Source organism: Xiphias gladius, chromosome 13, assembly GCF_016859285.1.
Source record: "Xiphias gladius isolate SHS-SW01 ecotype Sanya breed wild chromosome 13, ASM1685928v1, whole genome shotgun sequence".
NCBI lineage: Eukaryota > Metazoa > Chordata > Actinopteri > Istiophoriformes > Xiphiidae > Xiphias > Xiphias gladius.
In genome coordinates, this window is record NC_053412.1 from 7,113,765 (window position 1) to 7,136,727 (window position 22,963).

General features: G+C 39.1%; 1 protein-coding gene across 4 annotated transcripts; it reads left to right on the forward strand.

Annotated features, from left to right (window-relative positions):
• The first annotated feature begins 1,946 nt into the window (after positions 1 to 1,946).
• arhgef7b (Rho guanine nucleotide exchange factor (GEF) 7b) lies at positions 1,947 to 22,943 on the forward strand. 4 transcript variants are annotated; one of them, XM_040142229.1, is made up of 22 exons: positions 1,947 to 2,111; positions 3,538 to 3,621; positions 7,507 to 7,591; positions 7,996 to 8,114; positions 8,353 to 8,557; positions 10,335 to 10,429; positions 11,938 to 12,032; positions 12,428 to 12,523; positions 13,243 to 13,365; positions 13,475 to 13,613; positions 13,912 to 13,971; positions 14,175 to 14,321; positions 14,740 to 14,826; positions 14,943 to 15,021; positions 15,427 to 15,563; positions 15,677 to 15,901; positions 16,126 to 16,219; positions 17,013 to 17,102; positions 17,597 to 17,755; positions 18,444 to 18,540; positions 18,969 to 19,023; positions 20,114 to 22,943. In XM_040142229.1, the coding sequence occupies exons 1-22, from the start codon at positions 1,947 to 1,949 to the stop codon at positions 20,234 to 20,236; spliced, it is 2,559 nt and encodes an 852-aa protein (XP_039998163.1). In that variant the 3' UTR covers positions 20,237 to 22,943. The 4 variants fall into 4 exon arrangements, with proteins under 4 accessions (XP_039998163.1, XP_039998160.1, XP_039998161.1 ...); XM_040142226.1 differs by lacking the exon at positions 17,597 to 17,755; XM_040142227.1 differs by lacking the exon at positions 17,597 to 17,755 and having other exon boundaries at positions 18,931 to 19,023; positions 20,114 to 20,231.
• The last annotated feature ends 20 nt before the right edge of the window (positions 22,944 to 22,963 follow it).

Here is a 22,963-nt window from a genome sequence, read left to right on the forward strand (position 1 = left end):
CAGTGAGCCCTTCAAAAAAATTCCAAAATAAAAGCCTACAGTTTGGCTATAAGCGGGTGACTACGTTTTTTCTTTTTAGTTTTGCATTTGGCTCATAGAGTACTCTTAATTATCACTTTATAATTCTAAGAGCTCCTTGTCACAAGGTAATGTGACAGGGAGCTTTCTTGAATCACTTCTCCGCGTCCCTCAAGTGGAAACCTGCCATCGGCAACACCGATGAAAGCAAAACTGTCCGACAGAGGGCGAAACAGCCCAAGTTTGACGATTCGGCCGATGAATTAACAAAGTCGCGGCCATGACGGTCACAGGACGAGATCGACCCAAAACCGGGACTCGTGGCTCGTTGAATGAATAAGTGCATTGACGTGGTCGAGGCTCACGGGCTCACTGGTCGCTTTTCCCGAACAATCCATCCATCACGTTCTACCCGTTGTAAAAATGTAGAGTTTATGTTAAAAAAAAAAAAACCCCAGTGAGACTGAATGTAAACAGTGTAAAAACCGCGTTGATACAGAAGCCACACATTGTTTACATTTCTGAACGGAGTTCGGCACAGCGCGCGTTTGCGTCCAAGGTTTTGCTTGACATTGGGAGGGAAACGCATTTCATTTCCCGCAACGTTGGGGACTGGACAGCCCTCGTCAGGTGCGGCCCCCCACGTCCGTCCGCGCGCTGCGGTTTAATTAGCCCGTTCGACATCCGCGGGACGGTCCTGTGATGCGCCGCCGTCGGCCCCGTCAAACTCTCCCGAAGGGGGCGAGAGTTGAAACGGAAGTCACGGCCTCGCCTTCAGAGTAAAGGTGGGAAATTGGCTGACGCAGAGGAATAAAAGTGCCGAAGCGCTGGAAAGGTGAGTCGTCAAATTAAACGCGCTAGAGGTTAAGTCGTCCGGTTTGAGGTTAGAGTTTGAATATTTCCAATGTACTAATACCGTAGCCCCGACTTTGTCATTTCCAAACAAAAAGTATTTTCAGTTTCTGAAAAATCTATTTTACTGACCAGAGCTTCGAGTTAATTTTTGAGAGCACACTTTTGAGACTATGATATTGATGTACTGCCCTTATAATTGAAGTAAAAATGACTGAAAAATTGTTAAATAAATAAATGACCAAAAGTTGCTGTGATATGATGATGGTGATAGCCGTTTATAACTTTTATTAAATGCATAAATTTACATCACTTAAGACATTATAACCAACTCATATGGAACCGTGAATTATGTATCATTTATTATACAATAAGCTGTATAATATTACACACTCAGATTCCTGTATTTAGCCCACTCTATGCGTTTTCTAATTAGATCGTATACTTTTATTGTAGCCTATATACTGTAGATAAACATTTAATAAATAATAGTAAAATATTTATATTTATACAAAAATGCAGAATAAAGTGCTTTACAATACGAAGAAGAAAAACCGAGACAATTTGAACAACAGTTAAAATATTAATATACATTTAAAAGGACATATGACTATGGCAAACCAAAGCTTGCCAGGCGCTCGTCGAGTACAGGCCTTTAGTTTGAAAGTTGTCACAGGAAGTGGTGTTCCACGGCGTCTAACTGGCCACTGGCGCTGCTGCGACTTTGTGCTCAAGCAGAGGTGATGCCGACATCCGCTGAGAGAGAGAGAGAGAGAGAGAGAGAGACGGAGAGAGCGCAGTTTGGGACAATACCAAGCAGTTAAAGGAAGGAAACCCCCCTCATTTCTCATTTCCACCTCTGTTTTTTTTTTTCTGTTTCGAAAAAACAGCCGGAGGGATCCGACCGGAGCGCGTTGACTGTTCGAACAAGGCGGGGCTGACCCTCCTGTTTCATCTTGGACGTACCACAAGTAGGACAGCGCAGACACCAAAGAGTGCTGCTACTGCTGCTGCTGCTGCTGCTGCTGTTGTTGTTGTTGTTGTTGTTTTTTTTTTTTTTTTTTATCGACTCAGGCATGAATTCGGCCGAACAGACGGTAACGTGGCTCATCACGCTGGGAGTCCTGGAGTCTCCCAAGAAAAGCATCTCGGACCCAGAGGCTTTCCTCCAGGCGTCTCTGCAGGATGGAGCGGTGCTGTGCAGGCTGCTGGAGCGACTCAGACCCGGCACGGTGGACAAAGTGAGTGGATGGAGGGCTAGGGGACAGTATAACCTGTGATTAAAATATGTTCACCGGGCTATGGAAAACATGGAAAACAACACAAAAGCAAAACAGAGTACGTCAACAGGCAAAATAAACCCACTTAGGCAACATTTAAAGGAATGAAGGGTTCCTGAAACAAAGTGACAAACGATGACACCACACATTAGCTATAAAAATCATTCAGAGATTTGTTTGTTCACTTTGGCATTAATGTGTCTTTTGTTGTTGATTGAAAAAAAAAAATCTAAAGTCAAAAGGGATAACTACTGTTTAGACACTTGCGAATACTGTTGTAGTATTACAGAGGGACTACTATACCTACAACAGTACTACTAATTATTTTTTGAAACAGGCTGTTGTAGCTTTTCTTTGTCGTTTTCTTTTTTTTTTCCTATACAGTTTATCCTCACCATTAATTATATTCGATGTTATCTATTTTTTAAATTACGTATTTATTTATTTGTATTTCTAAACACGTAAAAAAATGTAACATCGCTCAATATATGAATGTGACCTGATTCCCTCATCAGTAAGACAATATGTTGCTGTAGTACTTAATATTGCCAATAGAGATGTTGTAATACAACTACTTATATTGAATGTAGACTAATTCTACAATGTCTTATCGGACTAAGATACTACAATGAGTGTGTGTTTTGGTCCACTGGTCACCAATACTATACTGCAAATTGCCAACTACTTTATTACCTTTATTGACCATCTGATAGTTAATGCTCAGACTCTAATGGGTTTTTTTTTAACATGCCAATCATTTTTATTTAGAATTTTAAGTCATTTCTCTCTCTCTCTTTCTCACACACACACACACACACACACACACACACACACACACACACACACACACACACACACACACACACACAATGGACCGTGAACCTGTCAACGTCATATCCTCCTTTGGCTTATCCAACTTCCCTGGGAGGTTGTCGGTCTGTGTCAAGTTAGCCTCAGTTAGCTGCACCTCAACATAAAGTGAGGCAGTGCCCTTTTTCAAAATAAAGGCATAAAAAAGTGTCAGCAGCTATGGATGTCCTCCCTCAGGGGTAATTGGAAAACTAAAGATTCACCAGACTACAACAGCTAGGTATCTGATAAATGAAATAAAAGAACAGTAAGTGTAGTTTGTACTGAAAGTCAAATTACAAACACGAAATGTACGAAAACCTATCTCAATTAACGTTTTAGTTCGAAAGTCGAAACCGGAAGATTGACTCTTTACGCTAGCTAATTTGATGCTGATAAGCAGCAAGTGGCAAGTGCACCAGCAACGCCTGGAATAAGATTGTTTTCATGCGGAAAACCCTCAAACACCTTCGCCAGCTGCTTAATAATGTTTCGAGTCGCCGTGTTGGAAGCTAATTTAGCGACTTTTTGTTCGTAGTTTTTCCAGGAGCCGAGGAGCGACAGCGAGTGTCAGAGGAACATTGCCGAGTTTCTTAAAGGCTGCGGGGCTTTCGGTGTGGAGGTGAGTTAACGCACCAAAACTGGATTTATGAATGCACCTCCACAGCACGAAGACCAGAACAACAGGGCTGTCCCGTACCTCAGCTAGCCTATTTATCGTTTAAACCATCTTTTACAAAATTATGTACCCTACTACTTTATTAGTGACGTCTCTATGCTGTATATGTTTTTTTTAGCCGTTAGTCCCGTTGAGACAGCAACAGTTACTTTAATATGGACTAACCTGGAAAAAGTGACATTTATAAGTAAATATGGCTGTGGCGGGATTTGTTTTCTTTAACCCGGATATTCCTTTGTAATGAGCTATGAAATGACAAATGATACAGAATGACACTAATCTTAGTTTTTCAACAAAACCTTTATACATTTATAAGAACAACTTTTGGGTTGCCAGGTTGTGAAAAATTCTTTTGTCCACTCTATTTGGTGAGTGTGCAGTCATAAATGTCGAAAGTCAATCAAAATCATTATAAATGTTAGTAAGTTTATTTATACAGGAGTTGTAATCACTCAAGTCTTCACCTGTAAACGCTAATAAGTTGTTAATTAAAAATATCTTGGTCCAGGTAATGGTTCAGCGATGTTTCAGAACCTGGCAACCAAAAGGCTATCAGCAGTAAATGATTTACTGTCCATTAATTAAGCCATTATTGAAATTCCCTATAAATAACGTTTTTTATAGAAAGTGGTACTATTTTCTTTAATAAAGAAAAGGGGTGTATCCTTATATAACAGGTAGGCCATATAAGCATGAAGCCACTGTGTATTTACAATGAATTTGTGTTTATTATAGATGTAAAAAAGAAGGGTAAAGGCAGGCACATTAATGACAGGAGTATAAGGACAGTTAAACTTCTGATCTGCACTTCTCAGTTGCTGTTTCCAAAATATGTTTTCAAACCTGCAGTGTTATATGTATTATTGCTGCCCGAGGATGAGTTATGGTTCCTTTGTAGTTATGGAAACAAGAGGCAGAGATAAATGTGGACACACAGTTTTGGAAGAGATCAATATATTGGGTAGATCTTGTTTTTATATTTGAGGTAACTGTAGTCCAGTCAGTTGGTGTGCTCCCTCCCCCCCCTGAAATCAGAGATATGATACAGATACATGTTTATTTGTGACTGATCAATACTGCAGCATTTGTCTACGGGGATCTCTTTACTAAAAGTGATTCTGATGAGATATATTTCTATCAGATTTCACTGCATTCATTTGCATGAATTTTATCGTATGATGATGATAATGTTGATGGTGATGTGCATGCATGTTGTTTTTATTGGTGATGGTGATGACGATTATTGGCTCTAGCAAAGTTTTATGACGTTCTCTATGAAACCTCTGTGGGAAGCAACAAACATTTCTGCAGAACTGTTTGGCACGGAGGCTGTCAAATATAAAGTTGGAAATGACTGAAAACAGTACAAAATACTAGGCTGTTGGCATGTTTATCTAAAAAATATCTGTATTGTTATCGAAGTTCAAAAGCACATATTCGGGTGTGTGTGTGTTTGCACAACAGTGGGTCAAGCCGGGTTATGTCCTGCCCCACAGTGGGCGTGAAGAGAGGGCTAGTGTGGTAAAAAAATGCCCCCCCCCCCATCTCACACACACACACACTCACAATTACACTATTGATCTTAGCCATGGAAAAAAACATGGAGTCATAATGGAAAAGAGCAGATTACAAAACATGAAGTCCTAGGCTGACTTGAAAAATGATATTAATGATGAGAATGGGCTTTAAGAAATAAAAACTTGAATCGATGATAAAGGAGAAATGGAAAGAGTATGAAAGGATGAAATGGAGTAGAGGAGAAGGGTGGGCGGACGTAATGCGACACGCCAGGCAGCCAGTGGATTTTCCAATCAGGTTGATTACAAGCATGTCAGCCATGTTGCTGGAAGCCAAGGCCTCCATTACCATCAGCCTGACTGACATCAGTGTAGTAATTCTCCCAGACAGTCATCGGACAAGCAGGGGACGAGACAGACTGCCTGTCCAATACAGAAGGATTACAGAGTGGACGAAAAGTGCTAGTATGCGTGTGGATGAGTTCTGACTCCGTGATTAATCAGAGCTGCACAATTAATCAGATAACAATCCCGATCATTTGGCTTCTGCTATTAATTAAACCTAATCGGGTGGGATATTGATTCTCTGCATTTAGTGTGCCTTCTCTGCAGCATTAAATCAAACGCTCCCTATTATGGGGTAAGCTGTTTGACCAATCACAGGCGTTTGTTTTAAGCATGCCTTGATAATGTGCTCTCTACATCCCAAAGCTGCAAGCAAGAGTATTTTCACTGCCTGCAAGATGAACCTAACTGCATTAGATTGCATGCTATGGTAGCATTACTATTATTTTTTATCAAGTCAAATTTTATTGTTTTATGTCTTTTAAGAAGACATTAATTTCATGAAAGCTATATTAATACTAATTTAAAGATGTGTACATTTACAGGAGGATTTATTCATAGATTTTTGAAGCACAATGCATAAATAAAGACAGTTTGTTGTCAATAATGCAGTAAAACTAATTTGTTTATAAAGATGAACAAATAAACGTCATGATAAGTCAAATATAAATAGGAATTAGAGGACATATAGGATCAGATGTCCTCTGTCTTACTGGGCTCGTTGAGACCATTATTCACTTAATTATAAATAATAAGTATATCATGCGTGATCTATTAAATTCTTTCAGGGATCAATAAACTTTTATCTTGTATTTCAATCTAAAATGCAGTTTTCTCCATTAATAAGTTATAAGATCTTTATGCAAGTGCTTTTGTTTGTTGCTGACATTCTACATGTCATTCTTAATGTCAGATTTAATCAAATAAATTGATCCGTTATTGTACACTAGAGCCTGGAAGGAGCACCAGCTACAGTAAGTGCATAAAATGTGTGCAAATGCATCTGTGTGAATCCACCAGTGTGTTTCTACTGCAGGAGTGGATAGAAAGCCTCATACTGTACCTTGGCCAAATGCCCGTGGGCAAAGTGAAATTGTGTATTAACTGTTGGGTCCATACTGCTTTGACTGCTGATCAGCCTGAGTATATAAATCAGACCAAGTGGATTTTTGAGAAGAAGACTGCATTAAAGAACATTATTTTTTTTGTCTGTGGAATTAGGATATTTCTTGTCATTCTCATCATGAGATACTTTTACTGAAAATTAAAATGTTCAAGCATCACATAAGAATTTTTCATCTTTGACTTTCACGCGCCAGGTCGCGCCACCTTCACACCTTGGGAATGTAGAAGTCAGTCAGTGTGTGTGTGTGTGGTATACACAAGATTAGGGGCTTCAGAGGTATTTTGGTTATGGCTGTGTGTATGTGTTTGTGTCTGTGAATGTGTGTGTCTGTGATGGGGAGATTACAAGGGGGAGCTAAGACTTTGAGTAATCCAGTCTGCAGTCTGGAGCAGGAATGTAAACCCCCACTAAACTCAGTGTTTCTTCATTTTTAGGCTGACGTACTTCTTCATAATATACATTTGCAAAGAGTTGGCATGCAAACTAAATAAGAAAAGGATATTGTAAATGTAAAAAACCCACAATTTCTAAAAATATGATTTTGTTTTTGTTGTTGCTGAATGCATTCAGTAAACCATGTTGTGTGTTTTAGAAAACATGGCTTTTTATGATCACCAGCCGGAGGCCATAGGCCCTTCTTTTCTGTTTACCACCACATCTCTGTGAGAGATGCATGCCTGGAAATATCAGGAAGACAGCTTTGTGTCCTTGCTGATGTAATGTTCTATAAATTTATTATGAATGTGTGTCCTTTTTTTCTCTCCGGCCTCAAACCCCTCTATGGTTTCTTGCTGTTCTGAACTGTATTTCTTATTCTTTATTTGGTTGTCTCTCCTTTAGCCCTTTGAGGTCAATGACCTCCTGCAGGGACTGAACTTCTCCAAGGTCCTAAACTCCTTGGTTAACCTTAACAAAGCTACTGAAGGCAAGATTATTGTATTTTTTCATATGAGTGTGTCTGAATGTGTGCGTTTTCTTTTTTTAAAGCAGACTTTTCATGTTTGCAGTGTTTTTATTTTGTAGCATCTTATCCCTTTTTGTCCATGTTACTTAGTTTTTGTTCTATTCAGATAAGTGCTCTATAAATTTTTTATTTTTATTCATATTATGATTAGAAGTAGTTCTGTGATGTAAGTATCAGTATCATATGCAGAACTGATGAATATAATAAACTGTTTATGTTACATAGAATAATTATATTTTGATAAATGCTCTTTAGGGTAATAGTGTGTGTAGAAGTATATCTTCACCAGCATTTGTAATGAGTTTAAAATATTTACATTTTTTAACAAGATGGCTAATTGAAGCGTTGTGTGCTTGCGGATGTAGGTGTTTCTGGAGACAGTGTGTGTGTGCCGCACTCCTCGACATTGAGGATCAAGTCTTTTGATTCTCTGAACACTCAGAGTCGCTCCTCTAAACTGCTGCAGCCTCAGTACCGCAGCCTGGTGAGTAACCATGACAACGACAATAACATAACTCAAAATTAATGACAGTAAACAAATGCTGACCGAGGTTACTGATATTACTCCACCTCTGAAGACCTGTTCTTGTGTCTAGAGAAGGCTCCTCTCCAGACATGACTAATAAATAAGTAACATCTATCCTTTTTTTTAATATATATCCAGTTAGTACGTGATGCAGAGATTCAGGTAGTTCTGTGTTTCTTGTTCTCCTCGTTTCTAGGACATGTCGGAGGGCAGTGGGTGTGGCCAGTTGCTGGTCAGGGCGCGCTTTGCCTTCCAGCAGACCAATGAGGACGAACTCTCTTTCTCCAAGGGTGACATCATCAGCGTGAGCAGGCAGGAGGAGGGGGGCTGGTGGGAAGGCTCGTTCAACGGCAAGACTGGGTGGTTCCCCAGTAACTATGTACGGGAGCTGAAAGGAAGCGGTGGGTGAAGCTCTAATTGCTTCAGACGGTGTTGCATCATTAATTTCCCCAGTCGTTTTCTAGAACAGTGGGAAAAATATGAATCGGCTTTATCATTGTTTTGGTCACAGTTGATGGTTTCCCTCTCCTGCATATAAGTCTTGTGTTAACATCTGTAACTCGCAGTATTCACGTCTGCAACTCCCTGTACCTCCAGCAGCGGATTCAGAATACAGTAGCTCGTTTATAAATCCACCAGGACTGAAAGATAATATATTGCAGTTTTAATTTAAATTGCAGTAAAATTAACATTGAAATCAAGATGTACTTTCTTGTGGTAAGGTTTAAAACATATTATGGTATATTCAACAATATAGTTGACCCAAACCTTCTAAAATGAATTTGAAGCATGCAGGATTTTCCCCAAGCAATGACACAGACCGGCTACACACACAGATACGCACAAACAAATAGACTTCCTGCATGTCTGCCCTTGAAATGTACTATAGCCGAGCACAAATTCGTACGTAGGATTTATTTTTGTTTTGGGATTCCCCACTTTCGTAACCCTTTTTTTTTAATTTAAGTGACCTGTCCCCTAATGTTGCTAATGAAAAGAAATTTAAACATTAAATTCAGAGGCTTAATCCCATTGATCTCTGGATATAATGGCTCAAATTTCTCTTCGAGTTTATATCAGCAAGTGTGTACATACAATGAGAAGATATTAAGGCATTTTACAGCCTTTTTGGTTTTTAATTTTACATCGTAGGAATGGTGATAAAAATGAAAAGCTGTGGTGATATGCAGTTCTGAACTCAAACTGAGCACTGAGTTCATGAGGCTTTTAACTGCTGCCCTCTGTGTTTGTAGGAGTCATGTTCCCGTGGTTGGTTTGATTGTGTTGGTTAGTTGTGTTTCTGTCTGAGGAGGGAAGGTAGGAAAGAAGGAAGGAAGCTCCACGAGCAAACAATGACAGGAAGTTCCAGAGCAGCTGTATAGAAAAAAACTTCCTGACTTAAAGCTTGCAGCAGAAAACAAGGACCATGATAACAGCATACTGAGGAATGGCAGTAATTTAATATGGCCATTGGGAGTTGTTGGATGTGTGAGATAACAGGATTGCACTGGAGAGATGCAAAGTTTTGCTGACAATGATTGTTTGTCAAGTAAACAGAGATAAATTGGAGGCTCCACTTACCTGTCATCTTGGTTTACTGAAATAAATCATTGTTACTGAGACTGAACCTTTGTGTGTATCATGAAGAAGACAGAAGTATAGATTATATAGCCTTGGTTACTGCTCCTGTTTTGTGTAACCAATTCCCTCCAGAATGAAGATCTGTGTTCAAAAGAAAAGCTAGGAAATAGCCATTACTCCTCTGGCTTTACATTGCAATGTCTCCAAAGACCCATAGTGAACTGAAGGATATGACAGCATCCCTAATATTGGTCATACGAAGCTGAAATAACAATAACCAGGACAGTGAGATAATATGACATTGTGGAGTCAGTGACTTACGGCATTCAATCAGTGGTCGTCCTATATACTGTAATGGCCACAACATTGCCCTGCAGTAGGGAGATGTTGAAACTTAAATGCAAAAAGAGACATTTTTTTCTGTGTCCCTTTTTTGAATGTTGTTGTAAATATTGTATAATGACAGTCAATGAAACAAGTATTTACTTGAAATGTCTTCCCTTTTATTGTAGTTTGATGGAACTCACTTGCAGTTTGTTTTTTGTGTCAGTTTCCTACCACTGACCATTAAACTATCCCTCCTTTCTCTGTTTTTAGATAAGACATCATCAGACAAGCCAAAGTCTGGGACTTTAAAAAGTCCACCCAAAGGTTTTGACAACACTATCATCAGCAAGACCTACTACAACGTGGTGAGCATCATTCTCTTAAGAGACTGTGTTTGTGTCTGCACGCATGTGTGTGTGCGTGTGTGTGTTAAAATTGTGCTTATTCTTTAATGATTACCAAATATTCATATGAGCATGGAAAGAGGAAGAAAATCCACCAGCTCTCACTATTTTCAGAAATAATCTCCTTTGTTTGAGCTTCCTGCCTCTCCTGGTCCAGCTTTAAGTTAGACTTCTGGAGTGAACTGAGTTAATGGATGCTTGTCACATGTGTGTCTGCTTTTGTGGACTGTTACAATCGATTATTTTTCATCCACACATCCAATCAATGATCGTATAGCTGTGTCTGTGTGTACAAACGTGACGATTTGTGAAGTCTGCATGGGACCCCTGCATGTGTCGTGTGTGTGTATGTGTGTATGTGTGTGTGCATTTGTGTGTGTGTGAGGGAGCAGATGTAATCTAGGTTATTTCTTCCATTTCAGTGGTTTCTGGGGCAGCCTTGCCCCAAGGTTGGCTCCTGCTGGTGTGTGTGTATGTGTTTGTGTGTGTTTTAATAATGCAACAACTTGCACAGTCTCTCTAGACAGTCCATCTTTGGTTCGGGTGCCTTAGTCTCTCTCAGACACACACACAAAAATGCACATAGATCCTGCCATAAGTTAAAGTTGTTCCCAGACAGAAATGGAAAAGAAAAAACAGGTTATAAATAAAAAAGATTTTGTCCTTCTTCTAAAAAAGCTTCTCAAAGCTTTAGGACAGAAGCCTGTATTATTAGGGAATACAAGCTTTGAGGTTTTTTTCTCTATTTTTTCACAGTATGCTTGTTGCCGATGCCTGCCCTGGCATCCTGTCTGCGTCCTCTTTAATGTCAAATTTTAATAAAAAATATATATATTCAGTTTTATTTTATTTTATTAATTCAGTCGCAGTCAAATTTTTACCATCTCCTGCAACAGTTACTTGTCTAAAATGCTACAATTCATTAGCAGAAACCTCATTCCTGTGAGGTTTCTGATGTTGGAGAGAGGTTAGCCAATTAGCCTGTGGATTCACAGACCCATTTAAAACTCCTTGAGCCAGTGCTGCAGCTCCCACAGGGTCTGTTGTCTCTCTCCGTTAGCTTAATGCGAAACACATCTCGCACTGACAAAACAAACTGCTTATCGAGTCATTTTGACCTTCCCGGATGTTGTGTTTGTGTTCTAAAAAATGTGTTCATAGTGACATCAACAGTAGACAGAAAACAGATTGCTGTCACATGAATGATAGACAGTTGGGATGTCTACCATTTATGTGGCAACAGTCTGTTAAAATAAAGTGTTACTGATATTTGTTATGGGCCAAAGCATACGGTATTTCCATTTTTAAACTCCTCTTCATTATATCTCTCACTGTAAATAATATAAATGTCTGTGTGTGTGTGTGTGTGTGTGTGTGTGTGTGTGTGTGTGTGTGTGTGTGTGTGTGTGTGTGTGTGTGTGTGTGTGTGTGTTTTTGTTTGTGTGTTTTGCGGGTCATGTCTCTGTCAGGTCCTACAGAACATCCTGGAAGCAGAGAGTGAATATTCAAGGGAGCTACAGAGTCTTCTGGGCTCATACCTGCGCTCACTTTATCCCACAGACAGGTAAATTTATTTTTACATTTTTTAGTGTTTTATTCAACAGTCTCGTTTAGAGGTAGTGGTACACATGCCAATATAATCCATCCAGGTTTCACAGAATATACATATTGCATGAATTACTATCCCTGTATACAGTATATGTTGAAGCAAGGCAAATAGATTGATTCATCTATACCGTTGTTTTATTAAATATGTAAGGTTCACCCACATCTGACCTAATATACAGTTTATGATCAATTTGTAAAATCAAAAGTAAAATAGCTGATTCTATCTGAAGTTTTATCAGTAGAAGATTTAAGTCAATCTACACATACAGAAACCAGGATTACCCAGAGAACACTTTTAAATTATGAGTGATGCCCCTCCTCTCTCCTCTTTACCTCGCCTCTGTTTTGCAGACTCAGCACTGTGGACATCAGTCATATTCAAGGAAATCTGGAGGAGATCTCAACCTTCCAGCAGATATTGGTTCAGTCCTTAGAAGAGCATACAAAGTCAGTATATCCCTCTCTTTTGTCTGCTACAGCTCTACTAGCAATATCTAGCTAAAATAGGGTTTTCTGTAATACATTATTGTAATCTCATATGGGATATCTATGAAAGTCTTTTTTATTGGTTATAATTTCCCCTCCAGGTAGAAATAAAAGGTCTTAAAGAGTTTTTAAATAGGCTCTATACAAAACCCTGATGAACTGCTCTTGCTAGCATTCTGTTTAACTAACAATACATCCTCCAGATTCCCTTTGGTGAAGGTAGACTGAAACTGGGACCAGCATTTGGCCTGAGTGAAGCTTTATGTAGGCAGCCAGTACAGCAACAGAGACATCTAGTGGTAGACTGAAGTAACACAGTCTATTTGCCAATGTAGTGCAGTATAAGGAAACAGGTGTCTGCTTGAAAAGATCAGCCACATTCAATTCATGTTCGAGTTCAAGTTTGTAAGATTGGAATGGACCAGATATTGGTTGTTTGGTATAATTAATTATTAGACGTTAGTCACTAAACCATGATGGTCTAATATATGGCCTTTATATAAATGCTGTTTCCCAGCTAGATTTTTTCCTCAGTGTTACATTCACTGTACATATTCAGAATCCTTGAGCACTAGCCGACGCCCCATAATTATCATCTATTAAAATCTTTACCTGAATGTGTGATGAAATGCCAGCAGTGGCAGTTCTAAGTCTAATATTGTCACGTCATTTGTGTTTAGACTCCCAGAGAGCCAGCAGAGGATTGGGGGGTTCTTCCTGAGTCTGATGCCCCAAATGAAGATCATCTATGTGGCCTACTGCTCCAACCACCCGTTTGCTGTCAATGTACTCACACAACACAGGTACAGTCAAGAGACTGTGTATACTGTGTATGCATGTAACACAAAACAAGGCTTTCTGCTCAAAACTATGTGAATATATTTTGTTTTTATTTGTGTGTTTGTATCACAGTGAGGAGCTGGGGGAGTACATGGAGTCTAAGGGGGCATCCACACCAGGGATCCTCACTCTGACTACTAGTTTGAGTAAACCCTTCACTAGACTGGAGAGGTACCCAACTCTGCTGAAAGAACTGGACAGACACATGGAGGTAAGCCTAAATCTGTCTGTCTGTGATATTATTCAGATAAACCAATCAGCAATGCTGGCAACAGCTCATGAATGCTAAATTTTAAATTGTTACCAGTTTGGTTTGCTTTTTGTTTTTTGACAGATACAGATGACATTGGGTATATTAAGTAACATAACAGTGAACTGAGTGAACAGTGTTACACTTTTTTTCTGAGCAAGAAATTGCCATTTTCTGAATTTCCATGTATGCATGCAAAAAATATTTTGTTTGATGTGTTTCCATGTTTTATAATGTATTTATTTTGTCTTTGTCTTAGGACCAACACCCTGACAGAGCTGATCTTCATGCTTCCATGGCGGCCTTCAAAAACCTTGGAGTAAGACACACACACACACACACACACACACACACACACACACACATTATTTTACTGAATGATTATTTTTAAATAAATCAGCTTCCTGACTTGCGTGTGTAACCATACTGACTAACAGTAGAATTGCGTCGATTATGAACAGACAGTTTGTCACAGTTTTTGTGCAGATATGTGCCTTTATATTCTTTTGTGTGTGTCTTCAGGCTCAGTGTCAGGAAGTGAGGAAGAAGAAGGAGCTGGAGTTGCAGATTTTAACAGAGCCAATCAGAAACTGGGAGGGGGATGACATTAGAACCCTCGGCCCTGTTCTGCACATGTCCCAGGCCGCAGTCCACACACAGAACTGTCAGGTACCTGGCAGGAACATCTGAACAACTTAAACTACACCCTGAGACCATCTTTATCTGTCTGACATTAAAGACACATTTCTCAAATTAATCGTATTATAGTCATTTCCAAGAGGACTGACCCACATTTTAAGTGTGTGATTTATCTGGCCTGCCAGTTAAACTAAAGAGTTTTTGTTTACTATTGTAGCTGGTTTCGTTTGGTTATTTTACCTTTAGTGTTTTCACGTATGTTCTTATATAATGTTGTTATGTAATCTTTATTATTGTGATGTTTGATTTATATGCAGCAATCACTTTAATCTTCTATAAGAGCAAATAAAAGTTAATGTGACCTAGAGGAAGGTTCAGATAAAAAGTTAACACACAAGACTGTCCAAGTGACCATGAAAGAGTATGTTACAGGTGCTTTGTTTTTCAGGAGTCAAATGAACGCTACCTCGTCCTCTTCCCTCATACGCTGCTCATGCTGTCTGCCAGCCTGAGAATGAGTGGATTCATCTATCAGGTATCTTTTACATGAGATGAAACTTACTGTAAATGATGCTGTCTTTATGTTCCTCAACTTATCAAAAACTATGGTTCACTGATTAACCCTGTGTATTTCTCTTTCTGTCTGTGTAGGGGAGGATGCCACTATCAGGAATGCTCATCTCCAGAATAGAAGATGGAGAAAACCTAAGGAATGCGTTCGAAATATCTGGTCAGCCCTCTCTCTCATTTAGCTAGTAGACTTCTCTGATTTCAGCTGAACCCATTTATTAAATCCTACTTGATTTTAGCGTCTTTACATTGGACACCTGCAAGGTTCCATGTTGAATTGGTTTTCATAGGCAGGTTCACATTGACTTATGCTGGAATTGAATTGAGATCCCTGTAATTCTTGCCAAAATCCGTTCCTGCCTCGTGAGAAGCACAACAAACTAATTTCGATCTAGACCACCAGAAATTCATGCCCTTTGTCAGTGTGTTGTTCAAAGGAATTATGGAAATGTAGGAAACCACTAGGTTACTGTAAGTAGTGTACTAGTGTTTGCCTGTGTGACCTATGCCTGCTTATCTCTACATATACATTTGTGCGTATATGCGTGTTTGTGTTGTTGTACAGGTGGCCAGTGTGAGCGGATACAGGTGGCGTGTAACAGTCAGCACGATCTACAGGAGTGGCTAGACCTTCTCACCAAACACACACACACTCCGGCCGCACACACACACTCGCACAAGCCTCAGTCTGTCTGTCACACAGTAAGTCTTCATGTTTTGTAAAGAATAAATCAACTAACCAGTTATAAAGTTGATCCTCATTCACTACTGTACCCGCTTGCGCCTTTCTTTAACCTCTCCTCTCCTCCTCCCAGTTGCCCTCTCACCCCGTCACTCCTACCAGACACTCTGAGTCACGTGGAGGGAGCATTGGACACACCTACCACACCCTTCCCCACCCCTCCTCATATGGGACGGCACACAGTGGCAGCCCAATGTGGGGGCCCCTGGAGCCACCGAGTACGCCCAAACCCTGGAGCCTGAGCTGCCTTCGCCCTGCGCCTCCGCTCCGGCCCTCTGCCGCTCTATGCTACAAGGAGGTGCTGTTCAATGACACACTAAAATGAGTCAAGATGATACCTCTGCTTTGTGGTATACAATATGTGGTTCTCGAAGCAGGATTCATTTCAAATTCATTCACATGAAATTACACAAACAAATTTTGTTTAGGAAGGTGACCGAAGCTTTAGATGTTTCCCGAGTCCTGTTAAATTGGAATAAGAATTACATTCCTTCTGTACACATTTCAACCACTTTTTTGTAGGATATGAGTAAAAGTCCTAAGAACATGAAGAAGCTGCTCCCTAAGAGGAAGCCAGAGAGGAAGCCGTCAGAAGAGGACTTCACCGTCAGAAAGAGTAAGTATACAACTGAGCAACGGAAATAAACCTCTCCGACAGTGAAGGAAGAATCTGCCTTTAAATTGTTAAAAAAAGCTGGTGGTGACGTTCTTTCTAAATTCAGTTTCAGTTTCATTGTTTAAAAATGTTTTTCAAATAAATGCATGTCACACACAGGTATCTCTGTTGCTTCTACACAGATTTACATTACTTCAAAATTATCTAAAAGGGATTTATGTCGAAGTGCGAAGTCAGTTCCATGAATTGTTTGTGTTGTTAAATAATATCAAAATAATATGCCGATGAATCAGTCTACTATTCTGTACCAAAAGATGCAACTGTTGCTGCAATTTCAGCTGCAATTAAATAGCAAACACTAAGCTATATTCATTAGCAAAAAATAAGACAGCCACATATAATCTGTGTTTGATTTGTTTAACATTATTAATTGTGATAAACTTAAATTGGTAAACTTCACATCACAGACTGGAGATGGACAGCAACTGGTCCTTTGCAGTCGTGGCCCCCACTTGTTTGATTGAATACATTTCCATCAAATTTAAGAATTAAAAACAAGTAAAATAACCACAAACTGAATAACAGATGATTTATATCCAGAGTAGAGACCCAGGTTTAAAAGATAACATGTTAGTTGCAGCCGGCTGTTCTGCAATGTTGCAAAAAACTGCATGTTTCCGATATGGCTGTGGTTGAAAGTCCTCTGTTTGCAGTATTTAGGGAGACTTCGACACTTTTTCTCTGCGGTTTTATACCGTCTCACCTGTCCTTCTCTCCTGTCCTTTTCTCCCAGGTACAGCCGCTCTAGAGGAGGATGCTCAGATACTGAAAGTGATTGAGGCCTACTGTACCAGTGCCAAGACACGACAGACTCTCAACTCCAGTGAGCACACACACAGATCAGCACATTTATATAAACACACACCATGAACACATTATCACGGACACACATGCTCCCACACTGCTAGCTACTGTGTGTTATTGCTAACACTGTTTGTTCTCTGCTTTCAGCTCTAACAATATTTTTCTCTCCCCTCTCTTTTTTATTCTTCCCTTCATTTGTCTGCTTTCCTCATCCTCCAATCATCGTTTTTTCATTAACTGCTTCATCCTTATGGTCTTGTTTGGTTTATCTCTCTTTTGTTGTTTCTTTAAATGCATCATCTTTTATCCCACACAAACTGTTTTCCTTTTATTTTTGGTCGGTCTGGTTTAAATCTGATATTTGTTTTAAAAAAACACTGCCCACACCTACAATATGGTTTGTCCCAAACCCTCACCCTGTATCCAATATGGTTTGTACTCCTCCCCTCATCTCCCCAACATCAATTTGGTTTGTTCCAAACCCCATCTACCGGCGGTTACTTTATGGCAAAGCCTGGCAAGGGACTGACCTCATGCACAACCATGTACTTGCTGACACCAGCCTCACCATCGCTGGTTTCCCTGGCAACCTGCCATGTTCTGACCAGTCAGAGGACTCGGATTATGACAGTATCTGGACCGCCCATAGTTACAGGACTGCCTCGTTTTCTCGTAAGATATTGGTGTCGCAAAACACAGACACACTGGTGAACCACCTAGTTTACAACTAGAGATAGATGTATATATATATCGACCCAAACCTTTCGCCTGTTGTGTGTAAATCTGTGTGTGTTTCTTTATATGTGCATTTATGGTAGCTGTCTTTGTGTATTAGCCTGTGTGCATTCCCATCAGTACGGCTTCTGCAAGCATATACCCCATTTTACTATATTGTATGTTTAAAGATGGGTGTGTACTTAACTGCATGCAAACAAAACAAGCAGATGTACAAGTAACAGGATAGTCAACTTACTTGCTGGTCACTCACTTAGCAGCTTCCACGCTTCGTGTTCCTCTGACACACTTATTTAGGGCTACAGTTAGCAATTATATTCATTATTTTTTCTATGAACTGATAAATGATTTGGTCTATAAAATTTCAGCAAATAGAAAGTGCCACATTGTTCATTTTACATCAGCAAATTTTGACATCACCTGGTCTTTATTTGCTTCTAGTTTGTAAGGCACCCTATCAGTATCCAAACCACTCTGTACACTCATTCTCCTTTAATTCTGTGTTCGCAACTTGGAATGATACAGTACTTTTGTGTACATGTGCACATGTTTATGTGTTTGTGCATTTGTCATATTTTGTGCGACGCAGGGTCGATAACTTACACTGCTGTCATTGTTCAATCAGGCTCCAGCAGGAAGGATGTTCACATGTTGTTCCCAGAGGAGGAGAAGATTATAGTAGAGGAAACCAGGAGCAATGGACAAACTGTGGTGGAGGAGAGGTGAGAGATGACGGTGCAACTGCAGATAATTTAGGCTCTGAAAGTGGTCCCTGTGGGGACAAGGAGTCGCTGAAAGTAACAAGACACAACTCCATAACATATGAATACAAATGTAGTGAATGGTGGATGCTGAACAAACAGTAAGTAGAAACATATCAAATATGAAATGAAAAACTAGAGGCATTCACAGCATGTATGCAGGGGCTGTCAAGTGATAAAGTGGGATGTTTCACTGTTTTAAGAAAAAAGAAATATAAAAGCATAGGAACATATGAAATTCAAACAAGTTAAAAAGATAATACATTTATAACAATAACAACATATATGGATATGAAAAATAAGGATAGTGTGAGTCCGTGGTATATCAGATGTCTAGTTGTCCTTTATCAGGCGTTTTACAGTAAAGCAGAGCTGTGCTGTTCCTGCAGGAGCCTGGTGGACACTGTGTACAGTCTCAAGGATGAGGTCCAGGAACTCAAACAGGTAAGTCTGCACTTTATTTTATTACTAATCTGAACTTCTCATAATCAGTTTCCTCTTCAAATGTCTCACTTTATAGGGTTCAAAGTGAGGTCCATGAACCCATACCAGAAACACTGTGGGAGATTCCATAGGGTCTTTAGGAAGTTAACATTAATGTGGCCCGATGCATCTCTGATCATATTTCCATTATTAATTAGGGATACATGATATAATGGTGCCTGATATATTATCCTCTCATAAATAAAAAAAAGTAAATTAGTAATACAACAACTACAACAAAAATGAAGCTAAATGCAAACTAGTTATGTTCCCTGTAACTCAGCTCTAAATGGCAACTGACTCCAAATTAGTCAGCAATGCTTGTTGCCATAAATGCAACAAAACCTGCTTGTATGGGACATGATACAAGAAGATTATCACATTTAATACCTTTTAAACAGGCAAAACAAGAATATACAGAAATGAGTTGTCAAACAATAGCTACACCCACAGTCAATTCACGGTCATCTTCATCATCAGCTACTATGTTTTACACAGCCTTATTGAGCTCATTTAGCTAAAACCAAATTTTTTCAACAAGCTAAAACCGATAGCCAGCTGTATGTAGCTGTCTTCATGCATCTTAAAACTTGTAGAATTCAAGAGGGCTTTGGAGCTTAGACCAACCCCTCCTCCCTCCACCAGCGTTGCCAAACAGCGAATCCCTTCACATTAGCAGCAAGGGAGAGTATGACTTAAAGGATTATTTTTATGTTGTATGTGTTTACACCTAGATTGTTGTGTTTTTACGTTGATGACAGGTGTTGATGTTAAGCAGTCATTGTTTTGTGTTTTTGGACTGAATTTTACACATAACAAATGGTAAACAAATCTTGATGTTGTGAATTTCTCCATTGGCTCCTCCTGTCTTTGTCTTGCCACGTTGACTATCACCACTCAAGCTAAATACTCCGTTTTTGTTTCATTTAGTCCAAACAGAAAATGATCGCATATAATCTCTTCCTACTTGTTTTTCTCTTTCTCATATCCTTCTGCTCTTCCCTCCTCTTTTTTCCCCTCTTTCTTTGTCTCACTTCCTCTCTTCCTCCAGGACAACAAGAGGATGAAGAGGACGCTGGAGGAGGAGCAGCGAGCAAGGAAGGAGCTGGAAAGGATCATCAGGAGAGTTCTGAAGAACATGAACGACCCAACCTGGGATGAGACTAACCTCTGAGATCCATATGTGTCTGAACATCATGGACTAGACCAGTTTTTGACTTTTAAACGACCAAATGACCTATGAAATGTTCAACCTGTGTGGACAGAACCTGCCAACACTAAATCACATTATTCACCATGCCCTCACCCTTTTCACTTGCTTTGACTTCACAGTTACCGGTGTAAAAAACTTTGGACCAAGAGAAAATGCCTGCCAGCCATCAGCAAAGCCATCCCATCCCAAGCTGTGAAGCAAAATTAGCTGGTAGGCATGACAACATTGCTTCTTGTCATGCTCCTTTACTTTTTCTGTGAGCCTTTGGAGCACTGACAAAAGAATCCCCTTTTCTCATTTACTTGTGTATTTATCTTTCATCCCTCCTTGTGCTTATTTGCTCTAAGTATAACATTTCACCATTGCCAGGACAGTATTTTATTGACTGGCCTGGAGCATGAATAAGAAAGCTAAGTGGGTTTATATATTTCAGAGAAATATCAGAGCAGTATGTGATTAAAATCCCTATCGAAACTTGAAATAGATAATTTTTTTCCACAATCTTCATTTCATTAACATAAATTTTGCCTCAATTTCAAATGTTAAACAACCTTATTATTATGAAAAATGTCTTTTAAAATTATAATTGATATGTTATTGATAAACAGACTCTACAAACTGTAAAGTTGGTTTATTTGTTATATCAAATACATTTTAAACTGAACCTAAATTTACCAGCACTAAGTGACCTCATGTGTATTACAGGATGAGATGAAAGTTCTCAGTCTGATTTGAATTAATGTAATTAACTGAATTGTAGAAGATAGTGTGTGAGCTTATCAAATTGAAAACAACACATCTTGTTATTGTCTAAGGGAACCTGGACGGAGAGTTTCTCAGGAATTAACCATCAGGGAGTTTCAGCTTCAGCCTAACATCCATTGCAAATTTCACGTTCAAAGCAATATTTAAAGGTAAAAGAAACTTGGCTTAAGTTGCTGTGGCAGTAGGCATGACATGGAACACATTGTAAAGGTATCAGAGGAATCTCACGACCATATGTCTCAGCCAAATGAGCTCTAAGAACCTGAGGTGAAAACACTACAGAGCAGCTTCACCAAGTTCTGGTCTGTGCTGAACACGTAACTGTGACAGGCTTATGAATCATATAAACCAAAACCTTCAGCAACCCCATGAATGACAGAACAAGTTCTTTATTTCACTGTGTGTGACTTTGAGGCAGAGAGAGAGAGGGACAAGTTTATAAGGCCAACAAACTGTTTGTTATACATCTGCCCAAAACTGCACTAAAGTATATGTAAGTAACAAATAGAGCATCGCTGCCAATTCGCAGTTAATTTGGAAAAACTATGCAGAATCTTGTCTACCAGCAGTATGTTTTGTATCCCTCCCAAATATCCTTTTTCTTTATCACTAGGAATACCTTTGTCACAAAAGTTGAGCCATCACCTTTCATCTTTTATTAGACTATTAGCTGTTGATCACACATCGAAGGTGGGGGCCTGGAAAGTGCAGCGTTCAATATTTGTAACCTTATTTACATTGTCAAAAAACTGGCAAACTGTTTTGAAGAGGAGCGTCTGAACCAGGAAATATATTAATAAAATTTAAGTTAAGAAACAACAACCTGGGAGCAATTAACAATGATGACATTTCAAAGAGCTGATGGGAAGACCACAAATACAACTACTGCCTACTTAGTTACAAATTAAGGATTTTCCTGTATCTATAAGATAAACTAAATCTGTGGACCTAGTGTCACCACCACCTTGTAGCAGTGCATAATACAACATATGCATACTGTAATGTAAAAGTAATAAAAAATCTTAATATAACTGCCCAGAATGTAGGAAAAATTTAACTGCTGCTCACTTTAATAAATCAGCAACAACATGAAATACACGGCAAAAAAAACTTGCCTGATTGCCATCAGGTAACAATAGCAACACTAAGTAGCATTTTGAGTTTATATCACATTTTTAATATGGTATGGATAGTTGTACTTTTAGTAGCTGCAAGAGAGTCAGAGGCAAGCAGATTGGTTAAACAGAGCATTTTAACTGAACTGAACTGATACTGAGGCATTGAATTTCATAGGAAGAGACCAATGTGTCAGAGGAAAGATGTAGATACCATCACAGTCTTTAGTCTTTAGGAGCTAAACCAAATTTCCACAGTGAGTCAACTTGCTGCTTTTTCTGTTTCAAGACCAAAGTCCAAGCAATACAACACTGGAAAATGCTAATGTTTTTTTTTTTTTAATGATTTTTACAATGTCGATATGCAACTTACTGTGGAATGATTTCTTATTTTTATATTTGTGATTGTGTTTTTACTCTTAACAGCTGGTTTTGATTTGTGACACTTCTTATTTTCTACTTGACCTGGCTGATCACACTAAAGATGACTCGTAGAGAAAAGCAGCATGTTTCTCATGAGGGTCAGTAGACGTAGTGCCATGGGGGGAATATAATTCTTTTGCTAAAGCTTTTGGCTTAAAGATGTCACCTACAAATTAACTTTGCTGAAATTATAACTACACTAATGTAAGCTATTTAATACAGGATGTCAATTATTGACTCTAAATTATGTATTTAACTGAAGTGACAGATGTAAATGTATTGTGTGTTCAAATGTTACGGTGATGAAGATAATAACAGTTGTTGCTGTGACAAGAATCATCCCTCTTCTATTTATTTCACCCATTTGTCTGGCTGAATAAAATGT

Excerpts from the sequence above, each read along its gene's own strand:
- arhgef7b (XM_040142229.1), top strand. The coding sequence starts at position 1,947 with ATGAATTCGGCCGAACAGACGGTAACGTGGCTCATCACGCTGGGAGTC. Across the intron at positions 8,558-10,334 it reads ACGGGAGCTGAAAGGAAGCG|ATAAGACATCATCAGACAAG; the intron begins GTGGGTGAAGCT and ends CTCTGTTTTTAG. Across the intron at positions 15,022-15,426 it reads GAATGCGTTCGAAATATCTG|GTGGCCAGTGTGAGCGGATA; the intron begins GTCAGCCCTCTC and ends GTTGTTGTACAG.